The sequence below is a fragment of the Lycium barbarum genome, chromosome 4 (genome assembly GCF_019175385.1).
Source record: "Lycium barbarum isolate Lr01 chromosome 4, ASM1917538v2, whole genome shotgun sequence".
Taxonomy (NCBI): Eukaryota; Viridiplantae; Streptophyta; class Magnoliopsida; order Solanales; family Solanaceae; genus Lycium; species Lycium barbarum.
The window spans coordinates 125670369-125680354 of NC_083340.1; the positions used below are offsets into that span (position 1 = coordinate 125670369).

The following is a 9986-nucleotide window of genomic DNA, read 5'->3' on the forward strand; positions in this document are numbered from 1 at the left end:
TGGATCGTGACTCTTGCTACTAATAGTTTTTCATTAATACATTTGGCTATGTTTGATGTCATTGTCCATCCTCTGTTAACTGGTGAATACAGCCTAGCCCACTTTTCCCTTACAGCTAATTCCAAGTATTCTTTTACCCGAATATTAGCCTTCTCAACCTTCTCCATTAGCTTATCAAACTCATCCCATGTGTATGCTTTTGCCATCGCATAGAACACAGGACTCAATACTACATCACTCGACTTGTATCTCTTTGTCACATTTTCCATAGATGCCATATGCACGGCAAATGTGGAACAGTGGGATACACTCTGGACACAACCTTTATTATGCTCTCATGTCTGTCGGATACAACACACTTGTTCTCCCTAACCCCATAAGCTTCCCTGAAATGCTCAAAGAACCATATCCAAGACTGATCATTCTCTGAATCTATCACACCAAACGCCAGTGGTAGTATATTACCTGCATATACAGTTGCATTATTTTAGAAAAATAAAACTTCATCTCAAACATTTTCCATTTAGATATAATGCAGTGTGTATTTACAGTGTACATACACACACACACACACACACATATGTATAAAGTGTATGTATATGTCGCGACCCAAGTAGCCATGAGTGACACCCACACAAATCCCCTAGTGGGCGAACCATCCCCTTACCCAATTATCAAACCGTTTTAAACAATTATAAATCGATAACCAGAATTAAATCATAAAACTATCTAGTCATTCCATCAATAAATAAAAGTGCGGAAATCTAACTATTGCCACCCCAAAGATCCGAATGTTATTGTAAAAGGACTCTAAAACATAATTGTCTAAAGAATAGATAATTGTCTATAAGCGTAAATAATGTCTGGAATGAAAATAGACATCAACAAAGAGAGATCTTCAGACGACATGGCATGGATAAGAGCTCACCCTTGGATCTAATCGGGGATTGGCCTCACACTAGAGATGATGTCTGGAAGATGTCTCTGGAACATAATCTACACTCAAATAAAAAGTGCAGCAAGATAGTATCAGTACAAACACTATGTATCGGTAGATATCATAGGCCCACTAATATTAGTATCACGCATATGTTCATAAAATCAATAAGATAGGCAGATAGGCACAACAACATATAATCAAATAATGTCATCAATAGGAATCAACCCACATAGGAATAAGATAAATCCAACTATCAATCAATCACCGATTTGATATAAGTTCAGTCATCAGCCAACAACAGAAGTAACATGAGTCCGATTGCAATGCAATAAAATAATGAAAGTATCTCAACCGTGTACACACATGCTAAATGGTATTGTTTCTCCAAATAGTCATGACCTGCAAGGGACCCATGGTGTCCATGTACCACTCACCCCGGACCTCAGATCACAAGCCTGTAACTAGGCCACATCCTCACCCTCTGTCAAATGTGCCTTTATATATTTATATCTCTATATCTGATCACAGCATGAATCTCAACGTATTTCCGGTCCAAAAATCAATATGGAACACGATCAGTCAATAACTTCATTATTAATGAATACAAGGCACTAGGCCACAAGTCACAACAAGACTCAGATAAATTCACCTAACACAACATGAATGTGAAACCATCTCAATCAACAAAAAGAGTATATATTGACTCCTTCCTTTTTAAAACACAACAATTCCATCGCAAGTTTCGGCATTTGAAGAAATGGAAACAAGCCCACATAATTAGAATTCATGCCAACCAAATCATACTTTCTCCTATCAACTTCATTATGTATACAATCAATTAACCAAAGTCTAACTCAAGTAAATCGTAACCTACCTCAAAACCAAACTGGAACAATGCAATTATTCTGTAAACTTTCCCCTTTCGCAAAGCTTCGGAACATTCAAAATCTAGAAATCATAATGTTAAGTGAGTGTCGGATTAGCTACTCAACAAAAAAACAATTGAGAAAAGAGATCCCAACCATCATACTATTCCAATTCATGAGTTTTCTAATCATTTCACCTTCTTTCAAATACTCTCTCTGTCCCAAAAAGATTGCCTTCCTTTCCTTTTTAGTCTGTCCCAAAAAGATTGTCCCTTTTCTATATTTAGAAACAGTTTAACTTTGTTAGATGAATTATAGCCACAAAAATATCTAAGGCTTATTTTGGACCACACATTTCAAAAATCTTCCTTTATTTCTTAAACTTTATGCCAAGTCAAAAGAGGACAATCTTTTTGGGATGGAGGGAGTAGCTTTTAGGCTAACGTTCCCATTTTTATTAGAACCCTTAGTCTCAATAAGAAATTTTCACCATAAGTAATCAATTATCATCCTAGAAAGTGATACTCTACACTCCTAGATGAATAAACAATAATAAAATCAGCGACCCATTCGTTATCCAAGGGTTTACTATTTCTAGGGTTCTAATCTTTTATTCAAGGACCTTAAGCTAGTCATGAAACTTGAGGAAGAATAGGAAATGAACTAGGTAGAGATTAGAATTTACCTTCAATGAGGAGTAATGCCCTAGCCTTTGAAAATCGCCACTTATTGTTCTTGGGAACCGTTTTGGTGTTACGAGGGGAATGGGTTAGAAGTATGGAATATAAAATACTATTTTGCCCCCCGTCGATAGCTGCAGCGGTAGACGTTTCGCTACGGTGGTCCCGCTATAACGGGAATGGTCCTGCTATGGCGGAATGATCCTGCTATGGCGGACCTCATTTAATTTTCCCGCTTCTCGCAGTGGCGACAACTTCCCCTTTACGGCGGACTCGCTACAGCTGTACCACCACCGCTGCAGCGGTCCATATTGACCAGTAGCTCTGGTTTTTCCACTAGTTATTTACCCAAAAATCCCAACACCAATCCGAGGTCCTACAGATGCAAAATAAACATGCACATCTACATAAAAACACGCTACTGACTCACCCTTGACCTCGGAATTTCCAACGGAGGTTTAATTTACTAAGTCACCCCCTACAAAAATGAAGACAAGTTTCAGACAATGCACAACACAATCAACACAAGGTTCAATTTTTAGTTTTCTAACTTTTTGAGTTCCATTAAGCTCATTTCTATTCTCGGGAAGGTACCAGCAAGGGTATAATGGCCAAATTCCCCATAACGACCTAGCAGGTTGTTATAGTATATATTTTCACCTACCTGCAACATCTATCACGCTGGCTGATACAAATGTTCCATTATATGTGGTTTTAAGGTAGGAACCATCTACTACTACTATTGGTCTGCAACACTCAAAATCTTTTATGAATGCTTGAAGTGCTAAGACATATACAAGAACTCATTTTCACGTGATTTATGCATTCTCACGAGTGATCCGGGATATGTTTTATCCAAGATGTACACGTATCCCGGTAATTTCTTGTACGAATCTACTGGTTCCCCTCTTAACTTATTCATAGCCTTTTTTCTAACCCTCCAGGCCAGCATATAAGAAACATCAATGCCAAATTCATTTCTAACATTGTCTGCTATATCCCCTGGGGTGTATTTCCTCTTATGGTTGGCTACAAATACCAAAAATAAAAATAAAAATAAAAATACATGTACATTTAGTTGAAGTTATTGATCATGTATAATATAATAAGATATGCATATAGTACATCTCAAAAACACACATATTTTGCTGTATCAATAAGATCCATTTCCCCAATATGAATGTTCACACACATGTCTAATGCTAAATACATTGCTTTTTCAAATCTAAAATTTATTTGATATCCATATGTATTGTGTATTTTAAATATAGTATATAGAAATACAGATGAATCTACACAATAAAATCTCAGAGATACAGTGTATTTCAATGTAAATTCACAAATACAATACAATGACATTATAAAGAATAAAAAAAAACAGCTATTGTAAAATATATCACTAAATACAAACAAACTTACCTTATGACATTTGACCTGTCAGTCCTAAAATTGAATCTTTTGCGAATTACATAATTCGCCATAACGGCCTTTAGTGTATCCGTATCCTTGTAAATTTGATCTACAACAACTTCTTTTTTATTCTTGTTGGAAACTATCAAGTTGTTGTTTTGAATAATACAATAGCCTTACTACAGTTTGACCCCGACAAATCACTTGAATCAACTACATCCATAGCCTACATATTATCATTGTATTCAAGTTGAAGCATATTGTTTCTAACGACAGTTTCTCTAGATACACAACCCTCAATTTCCTTATCGGTTATACTATCGCACATGAGATACAACCCGAATCCCTTGTTTTCTATCTTAACCTCAACATACACCCTAACTCCCATATCGTTGTGTATTTCCATGGGCATAGGGTGTCCATCAACTTCATATTTGATTGATATGTTTTTTATGCAAGTATGTACTCGCAACTGATTCGCAATTGTTGCAACCAAATTAGCGAATGAACAATAATCTTTGAAGACAATTGTGTCTATTTTGAAATTTACAAAGCAATTCTGGTCGTTCTAAATCCCTGAGTGTCATATAACAGCTGTTATGCTGGCCGTTTTTTACGTTTCAAAATACAGTGAAACGATCTAAATAACACCCCCAGTCGAAATTTTTGATCGTATCAAACAGAGTATTTATATTCGAAAACTAATACCAAATAAATCATTCAAAAATTCAAACATACCTAATTGAAAATCGAAATTCACAGCTGATCTTCACTAAAACGCTGTAAATACACTCGTTCTTGTATTATTGAGTGAATTTGTTCTAGATTTTGCAAAGTTCGAATCTGATAATGAATGTCACTATTCTGTGTTTGCAAGTTTTTGTTTTGTGATTTTTGAATTCAAAAAGTTTCGAATGGAATAATAGGGGAGAGAGTCGTGAAATATTCTGGAAGAACAACCGTTATGCTTGATTTATGGTTGATTTAATTTGACTTGCCATTTTTTAAAATGTTTTGTTCCAAATATAAAGCCTATTTTTTACTCCACTCTGTTTTTAGGATACATGTATTCCTCTGTATTTAAAAGTATGTAAATACAACCGAAAACATAAAGAGTTAGCTATGGTTTGTAAATTGCAAACTTATAGCCATATATAATTAGGAGCTTATAAAATGACACGTTTTTATTACTTTTGTCAAAAGGACCTCCTTGTCACCGGATTTGGTATATATGGCAATAGTTACATATACATCAGAAAGTTGTCAAATTGATGTGCTAGCATCGCGGTGAATGAAAGTTTTACATAAATGAATTTTGATAATTTTTTCTTGGAATACATAAACCCAAGTCTATAAAAGATTATCCTTCTTATCGGGCAGCCTATGATGGATAAGTTACGTTTTAGAGTTTATTTCGGAGCGGCAAGTCACGTTCATCTATCAAATAGGTGTAATTCCGATCAAAGTACCAATCAGCAAATGCCTTTGGGGCAGACTGCACAAACAAACAAATGGTTAAAACAATATAGTCAACAAGCATCATTTTAAAATTGCATTTCCAAACATAAATAAATAATATCTTACCACGTTATGAACCACGATGCCACTTTCAGGAGTCCACCTCTTTATAATGCAGGTATGATGATGGACAACATCTATGAAAACTCCTCTATGTTTAGGATTATTTCCTTTGGGTAATGCATTTAGGAAATCGGACCTCATTTCTGAAATATATAACAAATTAAACAATATTAGAATCTATGTTTTGTACTTCTCTTTCAATCTATGTTTCGAAATATATTAAAATCTTGTCGAGGAACTAAAGTTATTTTTGTTTAGCCGATGTGTACTAACCTTTCAGGTAATTGTTCTGACTTGTTGTGCATGTCCCCTTGTCAATGCAATCATATATATTTCCTTTTAAAGTATATTGTGTCTGCAAAGTACAGTTCATTTATGAGAAGACACTAAATAATAAATGTTACTTTAGTCTAATTAAGTAGACTTTGATTGCGAAAAAAGCATTTGAAATATCACAAAAGGTTTTTCCTCTTTTGAAGTAAATAAAAAAGGATGGCAATTAATTCTATCAGTTACCTACCTCGATATTATCAAATGCTGACATGAAAATAAAGATCGGTGTCTTGATATATTGTTGGATGTTCTCTGCATAGAGGCACTGCAGCAATTTGGAAGATTTTCATGGTCATTAATTTATTTGCAAAAGACTCAAACAAACAACTGATCAATCAAAGGAACCGTTTGTACCAATTCTGGTTTCATTTTTGAAGTGCATGATTTTGGCAGCGTTTTGGCAGATTCCTGCAACTCACATAAAGAGGTTTTAGGAAACAATAACCTCTAATTAGTGTACACGATAAAAACTAACCATTGATACTTTTTTATGTGAATTTATTTGAATGGAAATAGAGTTTAAGAAGGAAATTATGACTTTGGAATTTATAGTCTTAAAAAGTCAAAACATATGTGTGCCTTGTGTTTCTAAATCATAACATCCGTGTAGCTACATATAAAAGTTTGTCACTAAGAGTAACATAGAAAATTTAAGTTAGATTATTTTCTAATCTAAAAAAAGATGATTATTTTAGAATAAATTAAAGAAAAGACAGAATCACATAAATTTAAACGGCTGAAATAAGCTACGTATGAATTTTTGAAAAGAAACATAATTCTTTGTCAGCACTTATAAGAAGGGGACAAGATTTTACTTGTAAAGTGGCGACTCCTCCATATATGGATTGCCAAGGTTTTGCGAGCACAGGATTCTTGCTATTATAAGAAAATTAGATATTCAAATTAAAGTTAGATGATAGTTCTTATAAATCATTTAATATCATTTGCTAATAAATGGTCATTTGCAATGTAAAGTCGTTAACAATCTTACAAATGAACAAAATAGCCACAATCAACCAAACATTTTACTCTAGAGGTCTTTGGCAATAAACTGCTGAAGCGATCACAATATAATATTGCTGGATATCCTCCAGCAGAACTACCAGCTAGGATAGCCTGCAATAGCAAAATAAATATTGAAATACAGAACATTTTTATAAACTGCTTTAATAATGAAACTATGAGTTACAAACTTAACATACTAATTAATTAGAAAAAAACTGTACTAAATACCCCAATAATATAATTCAGTCTTAGACATACTCCTTACATTCTAAAGTCACGATTAATACATCTATATAAAATAGATCCCACTACATAACGCTATTAATAGTTTTGTAAGAAAAAAGACTAAACCTAGTTCTATATATATTAGAACAATTAGATCTCTATCTGATTCTATATTTCTTTTTCCAGAAATTAATCTGCACTTTATTCTTTTTTGTTCCATATATTTGCTAGCATAGGACTGATTTAAAAAAAGACAAACACAGCGATAAAGATATTAACTTTTTGGTTGAACTTTGTTTTTGTATGAGTATTAGGCGTTTTACTTTGAAATATATAGGGCGTGTCCATAACAAAGTTATATTATAAGGATGCTAGAGCTCATCCAGGTTAGCTGATTGTAAATCGATGATAAGCATTAAGTATTGCTAAACTCTTTAGGTGTTGAAATCAATTTTATATAAAAAAAAGTCATGTATCTAGATAAAAGAGTTGAAAGCGATAATAAACATTAGGGAAATTACGCAAACAATTATTTTAATTGTAATAAAATTTACTTACATTTTTGGCACTCTTTAATCCTTTTGCTAGCAGCTCCTCCATCACCGCAGTAAAAATCCTTGCCCCTCTAAAATGAAGTTTGGTAGCCTAAACAAAGCAAAATGTATGGAATGATAAAAATAATTCGAGACGATTTTCAACAAAAAATAAATATTTTAAATTGGAATTCAGAATTATAGATTTGAATAAAACATACTGGATCAACGTGTTCAACATCTCCTGTGAACGATCCACCATCACAGTATGCAATAATGACTTTGTTCCAATTGTAAAAATCTGCATATTTTACATAAAATAATCATATGATATGTGAACAATAATGCACCACTGCAACATTAATTATGTCTAGATTTTTGAAATGTTTCATTATCTTCGTTTTTCAAGAAAACAATTCATTCAAATTTCATGAGATATTAATCCAAGAGCACCTGGATTTGCAGTCTTATTCTTGCTGTGAATTCCTTCAAATTTTTGTAGACCCATATATTTTGATGAACCATTAGCGCCCCTGGAACGATCTTGGCAGTCTGAGACGTTTTTGCACCATGCTCCTCCCTATATGAACAAAGTCAATAATTTCGAAGATTAATAAACTTTTCAAACAATGCTATATCTAGCTAGAGGAAAAAAAACACACACTTGTAAGGTGTGTTCGGTACGAAGGAAAATGTTTTTCATGAAAATAAGTAGATTTCTTATTTATTTTCTTGTGTTCGTCCGCACGCAAGAATATTATTCAAAAAACATTTGTATATAATCTAGACAAATAATATGGGGGTTGGGGTGATGGGGGTGGATGGGGTTGAGAGGGCAGGGGTACTGAAGATGAAGTGCGTTCGAGGGTGGGGAGGAGACAATCAATGTGGAATGTCAGAGAAGTCATTTTTTTTATTTTTTGGAAACTTATTTTCCTAGAGAATATGTTTTTTAAAAATGTTTCACCAACCGAAGATGAAAAAATTGAAATACATTTTCTGAAAAATGTTTTTCTCCATACGGAACACACCCATAATGCTCGTCGTCTGACATAGTAAAAAATTACTCAAATAAGTGGGGATTAGAAGAATTAAACACGTCTTATATACGACTTACAGAAAGTTGTATAATCCAGTTTTTAGCTCCTTCTCCAAATCCCGGCACAAAATAGTATGCTGGAGGTGATCCATCCAAGCACACTGCAAAAGAAGTACTGTTAACATAACTCTTCAATATACACTACTTAATTTTCCAATTCAAAGTTTATACTTGTACATATAAATGAAGATATTAATTAACCTGCCCCTTTTGACACGGCACTATGAACTATTGTTTTCGTTACATTATATATATTTGGGTTTTGGGTTATTTTTGCACATTCAATTGTGACGATGGTCAAAGAGCAAACAAGTAAAACAAAAAGTTGAAGAGATCTTGTAACCATCATCATCCTGCAAAACATAAATTGAAGAATGGATGAGATTTATATTATAACATGAAAATAATGCAAATAGAGAAAGAAACAGAATTCGCTGAAGGTATACTTGGTAAAAATATATATGTTGCAAAAGATATATTGACCCTAATTAATGAATTTCAGAACGATCTATATATAGGAAGATGGCCAAAGCTATGAGTTGGAGTAGCAGGAAATTAGGCCTTAGAATAGAAAACCACAATACTAGAACCATACACATGTATGAATATTCTCAAATTTTATTTTCTTGAGACCTAAAGATTTGTAAGGTCATCCAACTTAATCGGCTGAGGTAGTTAAATGGAGCGTATAGGCAACACATGTCTCTATGTGGTGATTAATTTACATGCAATTAATTACATGAGAATATTTGAATCGTTGTTGTCTAAATTACCATCATCATATAAGTGGGAATGAGATCTGGGGTCAGCATTCCTACTTGTTTAGGGATAAAGTCGACATTTGAGTATTTTGAGACCTTGTTTTCAGTATTTACGTCCCAATGAACAATTGAGCCATTTTTACAAGTTTGAACATACATGAGGGTGCCAACATTACTACAAAAAAAGTCATATATGGACGTACAGGATTTCCATATACATGACTACCTTAAAACAGAGAACAATTGAATTTATGCACGGTGCTAAAGATATGTGGTTTAATTCAATACGAGATTAGATTACATGATAAAGGAATACGTAAATTACATTATAATATATAGATCTGACCAAAGATGAATAGTGACTGGCCTCGGGTACTGTGAACCGAGGTCGACTCCTTATGACCGGACGTTTGAACAATGAACAATAAAGAGAACCTTAGAAAAGATGGATGAACTCAGATGATTGTATTGCCTTGTTTAATCTCTCTTTTTCTGTGTGGAGCCATAACCCCTCAATGAATGGGGGCCTCCTCTTTATATAGTAGAGGAGTCC

At 33.8% G+C, this 9986-nt stretch overlaps 1 protein-coding gene across 1 annotated transcript; it reads right to left on the reverse strand.

Moving 5' to 3' along the window:
- Positions 1–5062: 5062 nt before the first annotated feature.
- LOC132636377 (pectin acetylesterase 7-like) lies at positions 5063–9193 on the reverse strand. Its single transcript, XM_060353219.1, has 13 exons — positions 9119–9193; positions 8874–9025; positions 8691–8773; positions 8027–8153; positions 7795–7874; positions 7599–7685; positions 6802–6926; positions 6626–6686; positions 6165–6218; positions 5998–6075; positions 5751–5832; positions 5481–5620; positions 5063–5391 (listed from the first exon to the last, which is right to left on the reverse strand). The coding sequence occupies exons 2-13, from the start codon at positions 9022–9024 to the stop codon at positions 5299–5301; spliced, it is 1161 nt and encodes a 386-aa protein (XP_060209202.1). The 5' UTR covers position 9025; positions 9119–9193; the 3' UTR covers positions 5063–5298.
- Between the last annotated feature and the right edge of the window lie 793 nt (positions 9194–9986).